Source organism: Gigantopelta aegis, chromosome 5 (assembly GCF_016097555.1).
Source record: "Gigantopelta aegis isolate Gae_Host chromosome 5, Gae_host_genome, whole genome shotgun sequence".
NCBI classification, from domain to species: domain Eukaryota; kingdom Metazoa; phylum Mollusca; class Gastropoda; order Neomphalida; family Peltospiridae; genus Gigantopelta; species Gigantopelta aegis.
The window spans coordinates 3113700-3136162 of record NC_054703.1 but is presented as its reverse complement, the minus strand read 5'-3'; the positions used below and the strand labels follow the sequence as shown (position 1 = coordinate 3136162).

Below are 22463 nucleotides of genomic sequence, written 5' to 3'. Positions count from 1 at the left end.
AATAGGGTATCATTCCTTCCATTCATACCTAGAATCTTAAACCTTTATTGCAGTAGGGGCGGAATGTAGTCAACAAATCACAGCTACTGTAATAGGGTATCATTCCTTCCATTCATACCTAGAATCTTAAACCTTTATTGCAGTAGGGGTGGGATGTAGTCAACAAATCACAGCTACTGTAATAGGGTATCATTCCTTCCATTCATACCTAGAATCTTAAACCTTTATTGCAGTAGGGGTGGAATGTAGTCAACAAATCACAGCTACTGTAATAGGGTATCATTCCTTCCATTCATACCTAGAATCTTAAACCTTTATTGCAGTAGGGGCGGAATGTAGTCAACAAATCACAGCTACTGTAATAGGGTATCGTTCCTTCCATTCATACCTAGAATCTTAAACCTTTATTGCAGTAGGGGTGGAATGTAGTCAACAAATCACAGTTACTGTAATAGGGTATCATTCCTTCCATTCATACCTAGAATCTTAAACCTTTATTGCAGTAGGGGTGGAATGTAGTCAACAAATCACAGTTACTGTAATAGGGTATCATTCCTTCCATTCATACCTAGAATCTTAAACCTTTATTGCAGTAGGGGCGGAATGTAGTCAACAAATCACAGCTACTGTAATAGGGTATCATTCCTTCCATTCATACCTAGAATCTTAAACCTTTATTGCAGTAGGGGCGGAATGTAGTCAACAAATCACAGCTACTGTAATAGGGTATCATTCCTTCCATTCATACCTAGAATCTTAAACCTTTATTGCAGTAGGGGCGGAATGTAGTCAACAAATCACAGCTACTGTAATAGGGTATCATTCCTTCCATTCATACCTAGAATCTTAAACCTTTACTGCAGTAGGGGCGGGATGTAGTCAACAAATCACAGCTACTGTAATAGGGTATGATTCCTTCCATTCATACCTAGAATCTTAAACCTTTATTGCAGTAGGGATGTGATGTAGTCAACAAATCACAGCTACTGTAATAGGGTATCATTCCTTCCATTCATACCTAGAATCTTAAACCTTTACTGCAGTAGGGGCGGAATGTAGTCAACAAGTTACAACTACTGTAATAGGGTATCATTCCTTCCATTCATACCTAGAATCTTAAACCTTTACTGCAGTAGGGGCGGAATGTAGTCAACAAGTCACAGCTACTGTAATAGGGTATCATTCCTTCCATTCATACCTAGAATCTTAAACGTTTACTGCAGTAGGGGCGGAATGTAGTTCAGTGGTAAAGTGCATGGCCGTACCCTGATCAAAATCCGGGAAGGGGGGGGGGCACTACTTTTTATTAAAAAAAAGTGAAACACTATACAAATTAAACCCTGAGGTGTGTATGCTATTTTCTGGAGTGATTTTTTTTTTTTTTTTTTTTTTTTTAAATGACATTCTCAGGGGTGCAACTGCCTCACCACCACCAACCCCCTCCACCTCTCCCCCCCCCCCCCCCCGAGGATATTGCCCTGAAGTGCTTACTTGATGTGCGGTTGGTCTAGGATCGATCCCCGTCGGTGGGCCCATTGGGCTATTTCTCATTCCAGCCAGTGCACCATGACTGGTACATCAAAGGCTATGGCATGTGCTATCCCGATTGTGAGATGGTGCATATAAAAAAGATGCCTTGCTACAAATGGTGAAAATGTGACGGGTTTCCTCTCTAAGACTCTAATGTCCGAATTACCAAAAGTTAGACATCGAATAGCCAATGATTAATAAATCATTGTTCTCTAGTGGTGTCGTAAAACAAAATAATTGTTTTATTGCAGCAATTTAAGTTTTGACTTTAAACTGGTGGTGGGATCGATCCCCGTCGGTGGGCTCATTGGGCTATTTCTTATTCCAGCCAGTGCACCACGACTGGTATATCAAAGGCTTGTGGTATGTGCTATCCTGTCTATGGGATGGTGCATATAAAAGATCCCTTGCTGCTAATCGGAAAGAGTAGCCCATGAAGTGGCAACAGTGGGTTTCCTCTCTCAATATCTGTGTGGTCCGTAACCATATGTCTTGACGCCATATAACCGTAAATAAAATGTGTTGAGTGTGTCGTTAAATAAAACATTTCCTTCCTTCCCAGCCAGTGCACCATGACTGGCACATCAAAGGCTGTGGCATGTGCTATCCCGACTGTGAGATGGTGCATATAAAAAGATGCCTTGCTACAAATGGGAAAACGAAGATCGTAATGTCCGAATTACCAAATATTTGACATCCAATAGCCGATGATTAATAAATCAGTGTTCTCTAGTGGTGTCCTAAAACAAAATAATTGTTTTATTGCAGTAATTTAAGTAAATGGTTATTTGTAAGTAAAACATATATTTCATTTCTTTTGCAGATTGTGAAAATCTTAAACCTGTACACACCTGTTGATGAGTTTGAAGAACGTGTTCCGATATCGTTTATTCGTAAAATCCAGGAAAAGTTGCGTTCCCGCGGCGACGAAAACAACACTCTCCTCATGGAGACCAGTTTCACCTACCCTGTGACCTTCCCCTTCAATCCTTCCAGTATCGCGCTGGAGTCGATCACCGTTCCAGAACATTTGCACCTGGGATTCCTCAAGAAAATATAACCAGATTTGTGTTCATGTGCAGAATAGTGTATTTATTTAGATATATATAGACTTGCTGGTCCCACCTTACAAAGTCTCTGTTTGTACCCCCACCTCAATGCTGAAATACATGTGTATGGATACTATGGTGCAACATTGTCAAAATGTGATAACATATTCAGATGGTAGATGTGCTTTTATGAAGACAAATGTCATGTGTTGTTATGAAGACAATGTCATATGTTGTTATAATGACATGACAATCTGTTGTTATGGTGACAATGTAATATGTTCTTATGAAGACAGTGTAATATGATGTTATGGTGACAATGTAATATGTTGTTATGGTGACAATGTAAGATGTTATGGTGACAATGTAATATGTTGTTATGAAGACAGTGTAATATGATGTTATGGTGACAATGTAATATATTGTTATGGTGACAATGTAAGATGTTATGGTGACAATGTAATATGTTGTTATGAAGACAGTGTAATATGATGTTATGGTGACAATGTAATATGTTGTTATGGTGACAATGTAATATGTTGTTATGGTGACAATGTAAGATGTTATGGTGACAATGTAATATGTTGTTATGAAGACAGTGTAATATGATGTTATGGTGACAATGTAATATATTGTTATGGTGACAATGTAAGATGTTATGGTGACAATGTAATATGTTGTTATGAAGACAGTGTAATATGATGTTATGGTGACAATGTAATATGTTGTTATGGTGACAATGTAATATGTTGTTATGGTGACAATGTAATATGTTGTTATGGTGACAATGTAATATGTTGTTATGGTGACAATGTAATATGTTGTTATGGTGACAATGTAAGATGTTATGGTGACAATGTAATATGTTGTTATGAAGACAGTGTAATATGATGTTATGGTGACAATGTAATATGTTGTTATGGTGACAATGTAATATGTTGTTATGGTGACAATGTAAGATGTTATGGTGACAATGTAATATGTTCTTATGAAGACAGTGTAATATGATGTTATGGTGACAATGTAATATGTTGTTATGGTGACAATGTAAGATGTTATGGTGACAATGTAAGATGTTATGGTGACAATGTAATATGTTGTTATGGTGACAATGTAAGATGTTATGGTGACAATGTAATATGTTGTTATGAAGACAGTGTAATATGATGTTATGGTGACAATGTAATATATTGTTATGGTGACAATGTAAGATGTTATGGTGACAATGTAATATGTTGTTATGAAGACAGTGTAATATGATGTTATGGTGACAATGTAATATGTTGTTATGGTGACAATGTAATATGTTGTTATGGTGACAATGTAAGATGTTATGGTGACAATGTAATATGTTGTTATGAAGACAGTGTAATATGATGTTATGGTGACAATGTAATATGTTGTTATGGTGACAATGTAATATGTTGTTATGGTGACAGTGTAAGATGTTATAGTGACATTGTACTATGTTGTTATGGTAACAATGTAATATATTGTTATAAAGACAATGTACTATGTTGTTCATGGTGACTGTAATACCTGTATGTTGTTATGGTGACAATGTAATATATTGTTATAAAGACAATGTACTATGTTGTTTATGGTGACAGTGTAATACCTGTATGTTGTTATGGTGACAATGTAATGAATTTGACATTGTAATATGTTAAAAAGACAGTGTGATATTGTGTTATAAAGACATTATACAACTTTGTTATGGAAATAAAACGAATATATCCGATATAATCATGTTTTAACAGAAAACACGTCTTGAAAAATTGCTGGTTAAAAGGTTTTCAGTTGACATTTTTTCCTCGAGTGGTGATGCAATCTAATTAAATTTCTTTCTGAACTGTGTGATATATTATCATGAAGGCAACTGAAGCCAAAACCACACTTGTTTGTATATGCTATGTGAATATACATGAATCTTATTCCTAAACAAAACACACTGAATTTAATTAAACTAAGTAGTATAATACATTATGTCCATGCACTGCATATCTTATCTGCTTACACTTGTATGCATAGATTTGTTTTGTTTTTTGCATTTGAGATTCCATAGCATTCAGCATAGAATAGCATTAAGGTGGCTAATTTTTGACATTTTCAAAGTTGTGCAGAAACTTGTAAATCAAACTAGTTTTATATGGTATAACTTTTTTAATATAGTGTTTTTTGAAATGTTTCTTTTAAACCCAAAACCAATGTTTATCAATGTTATGATTATTTGTATTATCTTTTCTGCATGCAGATCACAAAACCATATTGTATTCAGATGACACAGAGAGACGGACTGACACACAGACTTTGAAACGAGTCGAGAACATTCCCAGGATATAAATGACCACATGATAAAGTCAAGACCGATACTTTGTTCTCTACAACATGTGATTTAACATCACATAGACTTAAATCACTTTGTGATTTATTCAAATACAGGGTCATGTAATAAATGTTCTAGTATCAGTATGAAGGTAGTTACATGAAGGAATAACAACACACATGTATCTGTGTGTCTGAAGGGATTTAAATAATAAAAATAGAACTTGTAAAGTTGTAATGTCTTTTTAAACAATATTTATACAGTAAATAAAGCAGATAGGCAAACAGGTAGTCGATCTTATATAAATGCCTATTGAAAATAATCTACAAACCTGTCACACATTTGGATAAAGTTACAATTAAGGGAAACATGAGTCTGTGACTTTGAAATGGTGAAATATACCCTCTTATAATAGACTAAAACTCGACTCCATAACTGTTACTTCTCAGACGAACGTGCATTTTTAAAATGATGACAAATGCATTTTGTGATATTGAAAACACCAGGATGACCAAAAACATTTCAAATGTATGGAAATTGATAATCTAAACCATAAAATTTAAAAATAGTAAGATTTCAGTTATCAAAAATGGCTATAATAGTCCAAAATATGCCTTAGTGTTTAAAAACTAGGGTATGTCCCTTTAATAGCTATATATGATGACTATTGTATTTGTTGCTATTCTGTATAAAAATTAGTAATGTGTAAACCAATCACATTAATCCTGGAAATTGGAGATTAGTGAAATAAAATTAAATATCCATGGAGGACTACATTTAAGATTTCTTTTGTCATGATAACCACATTTACAATTAAATTTTGGCTTTTTCTAATATGTCTACTTTTTAAGTAACTTCTTTACTTATACTCTTAATTTAGGAATAATGGTTATTGCTTCTTGTTTAATACGGATTTTAGAGTGAACTTTTAAAACTTTTTACAGATATTTTCAATTTTATATTGTTATACAATCTAATTAGATATTAACAAAATACACAATTTACTATTTTCTAGTCTGCAGACTTTGGAAATATATGTCGGCAATCAGTGCATTTTAGTTGCTACATGTGTATATATACTGAGAGGCATAAATAACGCAATAGGTATTTCGCTGATATTTTCTTATAGAAACTTTATTTCATCTATATTAAGGTTGCAAACATATGACGTATTGGTAACAACTGTAACTGAAAGAAGATATTGTTCAAATTGGGAATTTAAAAAAATAAAATGTGGTTTTAAACAAAAAACACAGCTTTAAAGAAAAATGGCGAAAATATCAACAAGCCATTAATTAATTTTGTTGAGTATCGTGTTGACATCGCGTTGAAAAACATACATTTGTGATACTGATTTACATATTTATTATTCGGCATGTATCATATATGCACATTAACATATGACATTGATATGTGTACCATTAATATTTGATCAGTAAATCAAAACATTTTAATGTGTATATTTATAAATGTGTATGCATTGTTAAATAATTATGTTTAATATGCTTTTTTTTTTTTTTTTTTTTTTTTTCTTTTTTTTTAGTAACAATCACATAAAGATGTAGTTGACATAGATGTGCACGGTTTCTCGCACTGAATATCTACCAAATTAATTAGGTATCACCATATATAAAACATCTTTTATAGAAAGTATATATAGAAACAACAAAAATAATTTACCTTTCTAATACTGTTATGTGAATGTCAAAAGGTACTATATATTTACATAAAATCATTCATTCATTCAAGTTATTTCCGTGCTTATATCCAATTAAGTTTGAAGCACACTGTCCTGGGCACACATTTGAGCTGTCTGGACTGTCTATCCAGGACAGTGGGTTAGTGTTCAGTGACAGAGAAGTCTGTGTAGTGGCTTTACACCTATCCAAAGAGTCATTCAAACTCGCTCTGGGTGGGAGCCGGTACCAGGCTGTGAACCCAGTACCTACCAGCCTTATATCCGCTGACTTAACCACTACACCAGTGAGGCCAGTCATTCATAAACATGCACTTTAATAATAATATCTACATGTGTAGTGTGGTGTCTTGCACGAAATATATATCAAAATGATCACATATTATAGAAACAAATCTCTTATTTAAAGAGACAGACTCTAGTTTCAACCCATTAAAATTAACACAAAGTTTAGTTAGTCTACAAACCTGTAACACATTTAGATAAAGTTACAACTGAGTGAAACATGAATCTGTGACTCCATAACTGTTACTTCTCATACACACGTTTTTTTAAAAATATGAGAAATGCATTTTGTGATATTAAAACCCCCAGGATGACCAAAAACACTTCATATGTACGGAAATGGATAACCTAAACAATAAAATCTATGATTTCAGTTATCAAAAATGGCTCTAATAGTAAAAAATATGCCTTAGTGTTTAAAAACTAGGGTATGTCCCTTTAATATATAGAAATAATCAAACTAATCGACCCTGAGCAAGTTTTAACGACTTATTAATCTATAGAAATAATCAAACTAATCGACCCTGAGCAAGTTTTAACGACTTATTAATCTATAGAAATAATCAAACTAATCGACCCTGAGCAAGTTTTAACGACTTATTAATCTATAGAAATAATCAAACTAATCGACCCTGAGCAAGTTTTAACGACTTATTAATCTATAGAAATAATAAAACTAATTGACCCTGAGTATGTTTTAACGACTTATTAATCTATAGAAATAATAAAACTAATCGACCCTGAGCAAGTTTTAACGACTTATTAATGTATAGAAATAATAAAAATAATCGACCCTGAGCAAGTTTTAACGACTTATTTGAATGTCAAAGTATACTTTTGTTACATTAATAAACATTAATAAAGTTATTAAGTACTTGCACTGTAACATACTGTAATATGTATGTCTATTATGACATGGTATAGTACTTTGTATATTGGATACTGCATGTTTATCATATTCACACTTTTGTCAGTTCTGCTGTCAAAACACAACTTCACTTGTATTAATATTCTTATTTATAGCAGCTGGATAACAGTTAATTTAGTTTTATGGCGGAAATGAGTGCATTAATGTCGACAATCCTGAGCACAATTCTAAACAGTAAGTCATAACATTACTGTCTCAAATGTAATTATATTCCATTGTGATAAATAGTTTACAGTAGCTAGCTTAAATACATTTAATTTAACATCATGATATATACTACATTCTAACCAGTTATATTATATAGACAAATTTGTACTAACCCTGGATAGTGTTTGATAAATAGAAAGACCAAAAATCAAAAGGTTCATCTGTATTAGTTTTTTCTAGGGCTTCTGTGGGGGTTTTGTTTATTTTTTTTTTTTTTTTTTTTTTTCTGTTGTTTTTTTGGAGGCTTGTGAGGTTTATGTTTGTTTCTTCCGAGGTTTTTTGTTGAATTTTTTTTTCTCTTGTTTTGTTTTGTTTTTTTAGGCTTGTGGTATTTTTTTAATTTCCGAAAACCACCATTTTAAAAACCCATTATTGTATGTATCAGGTTTTAATCATAAGACAAATCTTACATTCCTTATTCTAAAGTCTATATTTGCTATTATTCAGATCTTTGAGTATAAAATGTGTTAGTAGTGTATATTTCAGTTACTATCTGATAGTCGGCGTAAAACCATAAATTTGTAAAACACTTAAATATGTGATGTACATGTAAAGTCAGTATGGTTAATTGTCTATGTTTCGTTTTTTTCTTAAACTTAATACAATTGAATCCTATTGGCTCGAACCCCATCGGTGCTCGAAAAAGTGTTTGACCCATCGGGTAGTACGACCTAACCATTCGGTCAGTAACGTGTAACTGTAACTCAGGACTTCATTTTTGATTCAAGAATTGTGGTCTATTGGACCCTTCAGAGTTTGACCCAACAAGATTCTACTGTATATATATATAATATGTATTTACAAATAGCTGTGATAAATTATACGATAAATTATACTTAACTGCATCTAGTCACAATATTTACAAACATACTGATAGACCAAAAAAAGGGGTCTTACCAATACCAAGAGTAAATAATGACGGGGAACCAAAACTTTCATCAATAGTGTCAGAGAGTCGGGCAGGTCATTGGCAGTCAGTCCCGCATTACAGACATTCAGTTCTAAATTAAACCTTTGTATTTAACACAGACACTGTGATGCTAATAGTCAATAACCAAAACTTTCATCAATAGCGTCAGAAAGTCTACCAGGTCACTGGCAGTCAGTCCCACATTACAGACATTCAGTTCTAAATTACATCTCTGTATTTAACACAGACACTGTGATGCTAATAGTCGATAACCAAAACTTTCATCAATAGCGTCAGAAAGTCTACCAGGTCACTGGCAGTCAGTCCCACATTACAGACATTCAGTTCTAAATTACATCTCTGTATTTAACACAGACACTGTGATGCTAATAGTCGATAACCAAAACTTTCATCAATAGCGTCAGAAAGTCTACCAGGTCATTGGCAGTCAGTCCCGCATTACAGACATTCAGTTCTAAATTACATCTCTGTATTTAACACAGACACTGTGATGCTAATAGTCGATAACCAAAACTTTCATCAATAGCGTCAGAAAGTCTACCAGGTCACTGGCAGTCAGTCCCACATTACAGACATTCAGTTCTAAATTACATCTCTGTATTTAACACAGACACTGTGATGCTAATAGTCGATAACCAAAACTTTCATCAATAGCGTCAGAAAGTCTACCAGGTCACTGGCAGTCAGTCCCACATTACAGACATTCAGTTCTAAATTACATCTCTGTATTTAACACAGACACTGTGATGCTAATAGTCGATAACCAAAACTTTCATCAATAGCGTCAGAAAGTCTACCAGGTCACTGGCAGTCAGTCCCACATTACAGACATTCAGTTCTAAATTACATCTCTGTATTTAACACAGACACTGTGATGCTAATAGTCGATAACCAAAACTTTCATCAATAGCGTCAGAAAGTCTACCAGGTCACTGGCAGTCAGTCCCACATTACAGACATTCAGTTCTAAATTACATCTCTGTATTTAACACAGACACTGTGATGCTAATAGTCGATAACCAAAACTTTCATCAATAGCGTCAGAAAGTCTACCAGGTCACTGGCAGTCAGTCCCACATTACAGACATTCAGTTCTAAATTACATCTCTGTATTTAACACAGACACTGTGATGCTAATAGTCGATAACCAAAACTTTCATCAATAGCGTCAGAAAGTCTACCAGGTCACTGGCAGTCAGTCTAACATTCAATTACTTCATTACACCTTAGTATTTAATACAAATACTTTGATGCTAATAGTTAATTAAATTTGGTCTACAATACAAGTTTTCCCTTATTGCTTAGCATTAATATTCTTTGGGTGGGGCTTTAACTTCTATTTATTAGTATTCACATTTGTCTACGTTCTTGTCCTGGACGAAGGAGCTGACACCTGCGTCCAGGACAGGCGTGCACTACAACTTGCTCTGAATGTGCACGTTAAACCCCATGACCTGACCTGACCTGTTTATCTCTTGTAACGCTATTAATGGATAACTTTAATTACAAGAGAAATCTTAAAGTACCATCATAATATCCATGGCATGTGAGTTAATGGCTGAAGTTGGTGGAGTATTCAAAAATATCCCAAAATATTTCAAACTAATTAGGCTCTATGAAATTTTAAAAAAACATTTTTTAAAAGAGTAGAGAATCTGTCATCTTAATACAGACATTTTGTTTTGTAGCTGCTAATTAATTCTGTTAGTAAATCACTAATACTTAATTGAAAATTAATAAAGTGCTAACTGGAATAAATGTCTATAACGATTTGTAGTTTCATGGCCAGTACATGTGTATTTGTCTTGTTGAAGCAAGACAAACTTTATTTATAGTTTTTTCCTGGAAAATAGTCAGAGGTTTGAGCTGAAGTGATAGTGAAATATTTAATGTATGCACATAATGTATTGCGTGTATCTGATACCAAATTGGTGCAATTTGTACAAGTCTGAATGTTTTAAATGTAGAAAAAAATTCCAATGACCAAATTAAATATGGTATGAAGATCATATCTGGAAAATTTTTATCCTATTAAAAAAACATTTTTTAAACTAATGATTAAGTAATCATTGGCTACTGGATGTCAAATATTTAGTAAATCGGACACAGTATTTAGTTAAAATTTGTTTCGTTTTATGTCACCACTAATACTTTGGCACTTTGGCTAACTAATCTTTAACTATTGGATGTCGGATGTTAAGTTTTCTGTATTATAAAACCTGTGTTAATGTTAAGGAAAAACTACATATAAATTTAAAAAACCACAACCCTAAAAAAAAATTAAATTAAAAAAAGGATTAAAAATTATATAAATATTTCTGAATACAAAACCTGCATGAAATGTTTTCGTACAAATTTCTGTGAAAGCAAAATAGATGTTAATATTTCTGTATATATTAATATTTCTGTATATATACAAAACCTTTGTTGGTATACGGTGGTGAATAGAGCTATTTAAATGAAATGTTTTATTACAGATTTCTGTGAAAACAAAATGGGTGTTAATATTTCTGCATATATACAAAACCTTTGTTGGTTTACGGTAGTAAATAGAGCTGTTTTATTACAAATTTCTGTGAAAACAAAATTGCAGTAATTATTAACCATTTAATTTGTCTGTTGGTTTTTAAATAACTTGTTCTGTTTGTTGTTTTCAACTTCTGCCATGTGCATTCCATGTTCTGTATCAGTGTTAATTATCGCCCATTCCCACCAAGTTATACAGACGATATGTTGTTTTTTCACTCTCTCCGTTATTTGTTACCTTCAATCATGGTTGTGAAAACAGTCCTTATTCCTATGCAAATCACAGGGTGAAAAGCTCTCTTGGTTAGCTGCTGTACTTGTCTAATTAGATTAATAAACAAGTCGCAATATTTCTTGAGAATCCACGTTCTGTTCTATTTGTTAATTATGTAAATTTAAAATCGCACAAACTGCCAATCGGTTGCGTGGTAAACCGTTGCATGATGAGAAAATCATTTCTTCAAGTATCGAAGAAACTCTTCTTTAATAAAATACTATTAAATATTTGTATTTTATTTTGTTTTTCTAATACACCCGTTGTTGAGATGTTTTGGTATAATAGTCCTGTTTCAGTCAGTCTGAGGTCGATTTAAAAGCATCAGATTGGCTACTCCATGGTGATGACCTCAATAAGATATGCAAAACATACATTAAAATTAGCACAATTGAGATCTATTGTTATCTATCACATTTACTTTGCTTCAAGCAAGGAATCTTGTTATTAATGTTACCAAAAGACATATTATATCACCGTTGTGAGGTATAGATAAGGCTATTCCAACCCGAGGGTTGCAGTTGCCTTATCTACAATGTATACCTCACAACGGTGATTGATTCTATTCCAACCCGAGGGTTGCAGTTGCCTTATCTACAATGTATACCTCACAACGGTGATTGATTCTATTCCAACCCGAGGGTTGCAGTTACCTTATCTACAATGTATACCTGACAATGTTGATTGATTCTTTTCCTTGCCCAATTTAATTACAGTTACAAAACATTAATTTTGTAAGTTACGGTCTGTTTATTGTAGAACGATTCATATATACCTTTCACCTGCAAACTCATTTAATCATACACGGAAAAATATAGTCCACCTTATGCAACGACATAAATATGTAATGTTCAACTTACCAATAAATATAAAGTTGAAAATATTAATTTATTTAAATATTTTTAAAACGATGATAAAACGTGAAATGGCAAACAGAATTTTGAAAACCATGAGTTGTGACGTCAATCGTAAAACATGAGGTATGATATCATGCGTATGTAGAAATCGTCTAGCCCTCGGGTCGGACTGATTTATCTAGCCCTAGGGTCAGACAGATTTTTATTTCATGGGATAGCTCTGTCTTATATACCTGAGGATGAGGAAGGAAGGAAGGAAATGTTTTATTTAACGACGCACTATGAGAGAAAAAATCATATCCAACAGTTACTTATCTTTGTTTCGACTACAATATACAGCTAATTGGAAGAGTGCTTTTCACTGATGTGATGATTCTGTTACAGGCCATGTTGGTTGCTTTATAACAACTTTACACGATTCCACAAAGACTGATCAATGCTTGGTGCTTAACATTATTTCCCATAAAGCCTTTGGCTTTCGCATTTCATTTCAGCTTATTTTCGTGCTTATATCCAATTTAAGGTTCAAGCATGCTGTCCTGGGCACACACCTCGGCTATGTGGGCTGTCTGTCCAGGACAGTGGGTTAGTTGTTAGTTGGTTAGTGAGAGAGAAGAGGGCGTAGTGGCCATACACCTACCCATTGAGCCCTTAAGAATTTTCTCTGGGTTGGAACCGGTACCAAGCATGCGCACTCTGTACCTACCAGCCTGTAGTCTGATGGCTTAACCACGACTCTGGTGGCTTTCGCATGTATGAAATAGCAAGTTATTGTTTGAGTGTTCCAGCTTTATATGACCATTGGTATCAGTTGTTTAATATAATCTGTATGTTCCTTCATTGATATAATGCGTAAGTGTAACTCGGAACTTCATTTTTGGTTTGAGTGTTGCGGTGTATGCGACCCTCCCGAGTTCGACCCAACAAGATTCCACTGTATCTATGAAATGCCAGAAGAATCTTGTGTTATATTCTGATTAAAGTCTAAAGATTAAATTGTGGTTCTGCACCGTGATAATTTGGTCACAACAAATGTTTGTCATGAAATATTAAGAATGCTTGTTATACTCACCAGTCTGTATTGTTAAATATCGAAGTTATTCCATAAGACTGGTGTCTAGTTTTAATCCCAGCTGTACAGTGTTGATAGATACATGTAATTAATGAAATAGGTAAATAGGCAAGTGTTGAGTTACTAGTATGTTTATAACTTTATGGCGAGTTATATAATGGCGACACATTATGTTGAATCCACATGTATAGTGATATATATACATATATATACAGGTGTTATGTTAAGATGGATGTATAACACACATTAATTTTTATTTATATTGTTTTATAATGGCAATGTTTTGTTGAATTTATGGCATAGAGGTAAGAGGCCACCCAAGAAGTATGTATGCACAAAATCTCAATATTGAGGATCAATTTACACCTTTTGTACCTTTTGATCACTACCCCCTCCCCCTCCCACCCAACACACCATGTATGGGCGTACATCAATCGTCCATGCTAAAAAAGTATATCGGGTACAATAGGGAGCTTGGATTACAGACGTTTACACCAATGAAAAACTAAGAAATTTTGGCGTATGTACTCTGTAGGTGCCCCCCCCCCCCCCCCTCCTTCCCCATGTACATTCTTCGTATGTAATTCCCAACCTTCCCCCCACGACCCTCGACCCTCTTGGCATATATACTTTATGGATAGCCTCTCAGAACTGTTATATTGAATATGACCAGTACGCCTAATTGTTATGATTTTTAGTAACAGTTCAGTAAAAAAAATACTTCAGCCAATATTTAGAGGATGGATTACGTTTGTATACACTTGTAACCTGGTGTTACATATATGTCACACATATAGGGTCGAATTCTTAAGCCTATTTTAGACTTATACACATGTAAATGCATGTATTAATATAATGCATTTAAGAAAAAAACAGGCTTCATAAATTCGGCCCTTGTTCTTCAAATATCCACTGATATGTTGTGCATTTTAAATCAATTATTTCATAACCGATGAAAGTGTAAACTCTGTCTAGCAATGAAAACAAACAAATCAATTTTAATAGGTGACAGAAGCTGAAAGAAGGCAGAGGGGAAGGGGGGAATGCTGGCTCTCCAGACTTCAAGATTATGCATCTTCCCCTTCCCCAAAGTTGATGACATCTTTGGACACCTATGATTTTTAAAATGCACTGTAACAGCATATAATTATCAATTCATTTCAATGCTGTCAAATTATGACAGGGATGTCAGTTTTCCGCAGATTCGTAGATTTTTCGACTTCTTTTTGTGGTCATTTGAGCTTTTAAGTTTGGGTTCATATGCATGATTACCGTTTCGCAGGAAGATTCCATTGTGGAGGTATTTTTATAACTTCCTGCTTTCTACAAACTAAAATTATTAATTCGCTTCACTAGACTAAGTAATACTATGTTTTCACTTCACTAGACTAAGTAATACTATGTTTTCATTTCACTAGACTAAGTAACACTATGTTTTTTCACTAGACTAAGTAATACTATGTTTTCGCTTCACTAGACTAAGTAATACTATGTTTTCACTTCACTAGACTAAGTAATACTATGTTTTCATTTCACTAGATTAAGTAACACTATGTTTTCACTAGACTAAGTAATACTATGTTTTCGCTTCAACTAGACTAAGTAATATGATGTCTTTTCTCATAGACTAAGTAATACTATGTTTTCATTTCACTAGACTAAGTAATACTATGTTTTCATTTCACTAGACTAAGTAATACTATGTTTTCATTTCACTAGACTAAGTAATACTATGTTTTCATTTCACTAGACTAAGTAATACTATGTTTTCACTTCACTAGACTAAGTAATACTATGTTTTCATTTCACTAGATTAAGTAACACTATGTTTTCACTAGACTAAGTAATACTATGTTTTCACTTCACTAGACTAAGTAATACTATGTTTTCACTTCACTAGACTAAGTAATACTATGTTTTCATTTCACTTTTCATTTCACTAGACTAAGTAATACTATGTTTTCATTTCACTAGACTAAGTAATACTATGTTTTCATTTCACTAGACTAAGTAATACTATGTTTTCATTTCACTAGACTAAGTAATACTATGTTTTCATTTCACTAGACTAAGTAATACTATGTTTTCATTTCACTAGACTAAGTAATACTATGTTTTCATTTCACTAGACTAAGTAATACTATGTTTTCATTTCACTAGACTAAGTAATACTATGTTTTCATTTCACTAGACTAAGTAATACTATGTGTTTTCTAGTTGCGCTAGACTTCTGTTGACATCCTTTTTGTGATTACGATATAATATAACATCTATATTTTATTTCCATTATTCTCTGCATTAGGTTGCTATACTTGAAACATGTCCATCACAAACCATTCCAATCATCTCTGCTTTCTGAGAAGGCAGTTGTTGTGTATATATGTATGTGTAAATTTATAACCATTGTTCAGATATAGGACGAAGTATCATTAAAAAAAAAAAGGTCTGTTTACGAAAAACTGGTCTTGTAGTAAATGTGATGCAAAATGCTTTTTTTTTTTTTTTTTTCTCTTCTATTATGTTAAATAAGTATGTGCCATCGAGTATATGTAGATGTGAAACAAAAAGGAACCCAGCTTACTGAACAAATGTAAAACAGTTAATTTATTGAATGTATCTGCTATATGTTACGTGTTATATGGCACATATATACCTGTAAAGTGGCCCATACAGGATCAGTAATATTGACTCAATATACTCACATTTCTTACACACCCATTGGTGAGAACACCATGTGTTATTTTTAGTAACACATGGTTGTTTACACATGTACGTGTGTTAACAATTTCAAGACATACGACTGCCTGCTCCTAGGTTATTGACCAGGTCACCAGTGTCATACATCCAATGAAAAACTACATGATGGAAATCGATTAGACCGTGACATATAATTAACCTAACATTCATGTGTCTGTGTAAGTCAGCTGTAAGTGCTACAGTTGTAAATAACTTTTAGTCAAAAATGATGTTAAAATTTGCTTAAAACCTGGTTTTTGAGGATATGTAAGAAACTCGTTGTGAGATAAATGGTATCTAATGGCCACTCATGTATTATTCGCTATAAGTAACAGGGTACATAATCATATACTAAAAATCCCAGACTATTCAAAGACTATTAAAGACCCAACATTCATAAAATTCCAAACTATTTAAACAGGACTTGAAACATGTAGGAAGTAAAATCAGTGTTCGAAATAAGCACTTGTCCGTTTGTCCCGACAAGTGAAAATCTATTCGGACAAGCAAAATGTGCCTCATGGTTGCCCAGTGGACAAGTAATTTTTTTTTAGTGCAGTTTCATTTTTAGCAATCACAAACATCATCCAGATACTTGAATAAAATAAACCATTTATTTGGACAAGTGAAAATATTGGCGGACAAGTAGATTTCCAGGTGTATTTGTCTGCTGGACTAGTAAAAAAAATTGTGTATTTCTATCAACGAAAATATGGCCCATTACATGTACTTTTCAAAAATAGTAGGCCAAAACAAATAGTTTTGATAAGAAAAAATATGGCCTGCTAAGAAATACGAGAGAATGGGGGAAGGAGAAGGTTTGGGATAGTGTGAAAAATTAGGACTTGTGATATATTTTAGAGCATTATGGGATCCACAATAACAGAATCGTACAAGCTAAATGACAAATGAGATATTTTCATTTCAAATTATTTTCATGCTTAGTTCAAGCACGCTGTCCTGGGCACACACACCAGCTATCTGGGCCGTCTGTCCAGGACAGTGGGTTAGTAGTTATTGGTTAGAGATAGAGAAGAGGGTGTAGTGGTTTTACACCTACCCATTGAGTCATTAAAACTTGCTCTGGGTGGGAGCCGGTACTGGGCTGTGAACCCATTACCTACATGTACCAGCCTTATGCCCAATGGCTTAACCAAGACACCACTGAGGCCAGTCAAATGAGATAATGGTACATACATCAATCTATTTCTTGGAAAATGGTCTGCGATTTTTTTGGCAGGTGAATTTTCTATCTTGCCCTCAGAGGGTCTAATATTTAACTGCTTTTTGCAAGTGTCTCACTCGACAATTTGTGAAGTCATCATTGATCTTAGTTTAATGCATTTGTTTAAATTGAACTACTTAAAATAAAGACGGAAGGAAATGGTTTATTTAAAGATGCACTCAACACATTTTGTTTACCATTATATGGCATCGGACATATAGTTATAAGGACAATTAACACAGATATTGAGTGAGGAAACCCAGTCGCCACTTCATGGGCTACTCTTTGATTAGCAGCAAGGAATCTTTTATAGGAAAAATTTCCAGACTTTTTTTTCTTCTTCAGATTTTTTAAATTCCAGAATTTTACAGGATTTCCATAGTGCATAAGAACCCTAAAAAATCTTGCCCACCAATGGGGGTGGGGGGGGGGGATTTACCGTACTCTTGTACTAAGGACAGCAACAGTAATTTTACCGCACAATCGTCAGTAAATATCAACCAGTGAGCTTTTATTTAGAACTTTTATATTTTGCAAAAACTGTTAATATAACCTACACACGGACAATACCAAAATATCAACCAGATTTTATTTAGAATTTCTATATTTTGCAAAAGCTGTTAATATAACCTACACACAATACCAAAATATCAACCAGATTTATTTAGAACTTGTATATTTTGTAAAAACTGTTAATATCACCTACACACAGTCAGTACCAAAATATCAACCAGATTTTATTTAGAATTTCTATATTTTGCAAAAAACTGTTAATATCACCTATACACAATCAATACCAAAATATTGTGCAATACAGTTGATCCGGTATGGGCCATTTTAGCTATTTATAGTTGTAGTGTGTTGTATGCCTAAAATTCAGTTATAGAGTGAGAGAGGTCAGATATGTAAAATAGATACATGTAGGTCTACCAAGAACGTGAAAGGAATACTAGCAATAAAACCACTGTGAGAAGTAACTGCTTTCATTGTTTATTCTGTTTTATTTAACGATGCACTCAACACATTTTATTTACGGTTATATGGCATTTGACATATGGTTATGGACCACACAGATACTGAGGGAGGAAACCCGCTGTCACTACTTCATGGGCTACTCTTTCCGATTAGCAACAAGGGATCTTTTATATGCACCATCCCATAGACAGGATAGCACATACCACAGTCTTTGATGTACCAGTCATGGTGCACTGCCTGGAATGAGAAATAGCTCAATGGGCCCACCGACAGGGAACAATCCTGATTATCAAAAAGCATATTACGGCGTCGGACATATGGTCAAGGACCACACAGATATCGAGAGAGGAAACCCGCTGTCACCATTTCATCGGCTACTTTTTTTCGATTAGCAGCAAGGGATCTGTTATATGCACCATCCCATAGACAGGACAGCACATACCACAGCTTTTGATTTACCAATCGTGGTGCACTGGCTGTAGAGATTGTTCTGTTAAGAGGCGGGATTTAGCTCGGTCAACTTTTTTTTCTCTCATTCCAACCAGTGCACCACAAGTCAAAAGCTGTGGTATGTGGGAAAGTGCACGTAAAAAAAGCCTAACTGGAGAATAGGTCCATTGCGGGGCTTCGATCCTACAACCCAAGCCTTCGAGACGAGTAATCTACCGACCAAAGTAAATCCTGCCCGTTTTGGACCATGTCAAGACAACAAAAACCCAGTGGTTTACACTTACAGTAAGCTGGAAAAAATGTAAAGTGTTTACCAATGACAAAAATATGTATACGACAATTGATACCACCACCTTTTAATGACTCCCAAGGCCAAACAAAATAAATGGTCTCTGGTCAGCGTGCACATAAGCATCATTCTCCCCCTAACCCCCCCTCCAACGATATGATGTAAAAACATTTGTGGCCAAAGCTGAAGTAATAAAAATTGCCATGGCTATATGGAAAATATTTAAGGGAGGGGGAACCATGGCCATTGAGGATGGACCAAGGCACATGAGGACAACGTAAAAATAAATACACCCACATTTAAAAAAATGTCATTTTCTGTGCAATCCATGATTTAAAACAAAAAGCTGCAGGTCTTCTAGATTATGGTAGCCCCACTCCCGTGGCTAGTGATATTCAATGTTGGGCTAATAAATAACTACTATTGCCATGCCAGCATGCCCATCAGGGCTTCTAGATTATGGTAGCCCCACTCCCATGGCTAGTGATATTCAATGTTGGGCTAATAAATAACTACTATTGCCATGCCAGACAGGGCTTCAAGATTATGGTAGCCCCACTCCCATGGCTAGTGATATTCAATGTTGGGCTAATAAATAACTACTATTGCCATGCCAGACAGGGCTTCAAGATTATGGTAGCCCCACTCCCATGGCTAGTGATATTCAATGTTGGGCTAATAAATAACTACCATTACCATGCCAGACAGAGCTTCTAGATTATGGTAGCCCCACTCCCATGGCTAGTGATATTCAGTGTTGGGCTAGTAAATAACTACTATTGTCATGCCCGTCAGGGCTTCTAGATTATGGTAGCCCCACTCCCATGGCTAGTGATATTCAATGTTTGGCTAATAAATATTATTGCCATGCCCATCAGGGCTTCTAGATTATGGTAGCCCCACTCCCATGGCTAGTGATATTCAATGTTTGGCTAATAAATATTATTGCCATGCCCATCAGGGCTTCTAGATTATGGTAGCCCCACTCCCGTGGCTAGTGATATTCAATGTTGGGCTAATAAATAACTATTATTGCCATGCCAGACGGCTAGTGAAAACAAAAATTGTCAAATGTTGCAGTTGCATGCAAGTTTATTTTGTAAATATGAATATACTGACCCCCCCCCCCCCCCCCAACCCCTAATGTCAGTGTTTTTAAGCTTTATCACCCTCTTTAGGTGACATAACTGATTACTAATATTATTTAGTAAAATTGTATTAACTTAAAGTTAGGGCTAGTGAATTTTTAATCATGGCTATTAAATGTTTAAAATTACTGATTCCATGGCTAGTGGATTTAAAAAAAAATTCTAGAAGCCCTGAACCTGAATCAATTGTGGAACTTTGGTCTGACCAGAGACGAATTAAAAAAAAATATATATATGTTTTCCAAAAATTAATAAGTTATTTGAAGAACAAAGAAAATGACAACGAAGTCAATGCAAGCTGATGACGATGATGATGGAAACAAAGGTTTATTAACTCTGTGACTCTTGTACAAAACATTTCACAGCTTCAATGATACAATATTCTCAAGTCACCACAGGGTGACAAAACCAATATGGCTACCTAGCCAACATGACAACATGAAAAAAGATTTTAGGAAATTTAGTCTTGTTATTTTCAACAATATATTTAAAAATGAAACAACAGACCTCACTGTGAAAAAGATTGAGGGGATTAATTAATTACTCCCCTAACTTAGATAATGGAGAGTTATTAAAGATACTCATGAATTCTCCAGTTAGATTAGTATAATTGTCAATTGATTTTTAGACATGACTCACCGGTTTCATAGATGTAATTCACATAAAAACAATCAGTTACCATGAGAACGGACTTCTGGAAACCTAAGATTTTGGAATATTGTCCCCTGTAATTAACCCATCATTCTCTACATATTGTGAAGAACTTTACAAGTTAAACCTGGCAGCTTTCAACCAAACCAATGTGATTGTGCAAACATATTTAAGCTTTAGGGTGGACTAAAAATGTTGTTAGTATCTTATTGACTGAAAATATGTATCCAAGTCCTCATTAAACATGCTACTTCTCAAACTAGCTACCTAGAAAAATTGTACTTTGATGAAAATAAGTATCCACATCTGGTTTGTCCTTGAACAATAAAAACTCACAAAATTAAAACATATTAAACTTGCACCTTCTCAAACTAGCTTTCTGGAAAATTGGTGAACTTTAAAATTATATATCCAAATCTGGTTTGTCCTCACAAAATAAAAACTTATTTAACTAGTCATTCTCAAACTAGCTTTCTAAAAAAACAAAGGTGAAGTTTGAAAATACATGTATGTATCCAAATTTTGGTTTGTCCTCACAAAATAAAAAACTCTTGATGTTAATCTTGATATATCTTAAACTGCAGTGTTTTCTGCCAGAAATTTCTTTTTGGTATGGGGGCCTCCCTCAAAAAGAAAATGCTTTAAGTTTAGGGTTATGAAAATCATACATTAATGATAAGAGTAATTAATTTTTTGTCAAAAGGTTAAGTTAAAAAATTGGGTATGGCACCATACCCATTTTACCCTCTGGCAGAAACTTACTGGGATAAGAAAAAATATCATAAAATACTTACTAAGCTAACAGATATTTCAAGGAAGCAAGAGTATCTGTTGTAATTAATATGATATATGATAATTTACACCATGGGGATTACATATACATATCAGAGGATTTACATGCTCTTTTTTATTTGTCGCTCAGTACATTTTATCAAGTCATATCTTGTGCAATCCGAGTAAAATTAGCTCTACTGGTCTACCAGTAGATCTAACAGCATTGCATGGAGTCCCATGTCCAGGTGACATTTCATCTATAAATAATAATTTAAATATCGACCAATCACACTTCTCCTCTTATAGCGTTATTCGGGAGCATGCAAATTCTAAAAATATTGGACAAGACTATTTATGCAATAGGCGAACTTGTTGGGTCTATTTCAACATTGAAAAACGGGGGGCGTGGGAGTGCAGTAATAAACTCTGGATTGTATACTAGTATAAATAGATTTTATGGCTATATCATCATGGTTTTTTTTAGTCTTGAAACAAAAATTCAACATTAAAATTTTATATTGAAATTAGTTTCCG

The 22463-nt window shown here is 34.1% G+C and overlaps 1 protein-coding gene and 1 long non-coding RNA gene across 2 annotated transcripts in view; both read left to right on the top strand.

Moving 5' to 3' along the window:
- LOC121373473 (unconventional myosin-Vb-like) overlaps positions 1 to 4526 on the top strand; it is a 196293-nt gene extending 191767 nt beyond the window's left edge. The window contains exon 44 of the mRNA XM_041500138.1: positions 2354 to 4526. Coding sequence (XP_041356072.1) covers positions 2354 to 2590 — 237 coding nt within the window. The 3' untranslated portion in view covers positions 2591 to 4526. The remainder of the gene's footprint in view (positions 1 to 2353) is intronic.
- A 2684-nt stretch (positions 4527 to 7210) lies between these two features.
- Positions 7211 to 11980, top strand: LOC121373206. The gene is made up of 2 exons (XR_005958039.1): positions 7211 to 9368; positions 10137 to 11980. It is a non-coding gene; the product is annotated as an uncharacterized LOC121373206 (long non-coding RNA).
- Positions 11981 to 22463: the final 10483 nt, after the last annotated feature.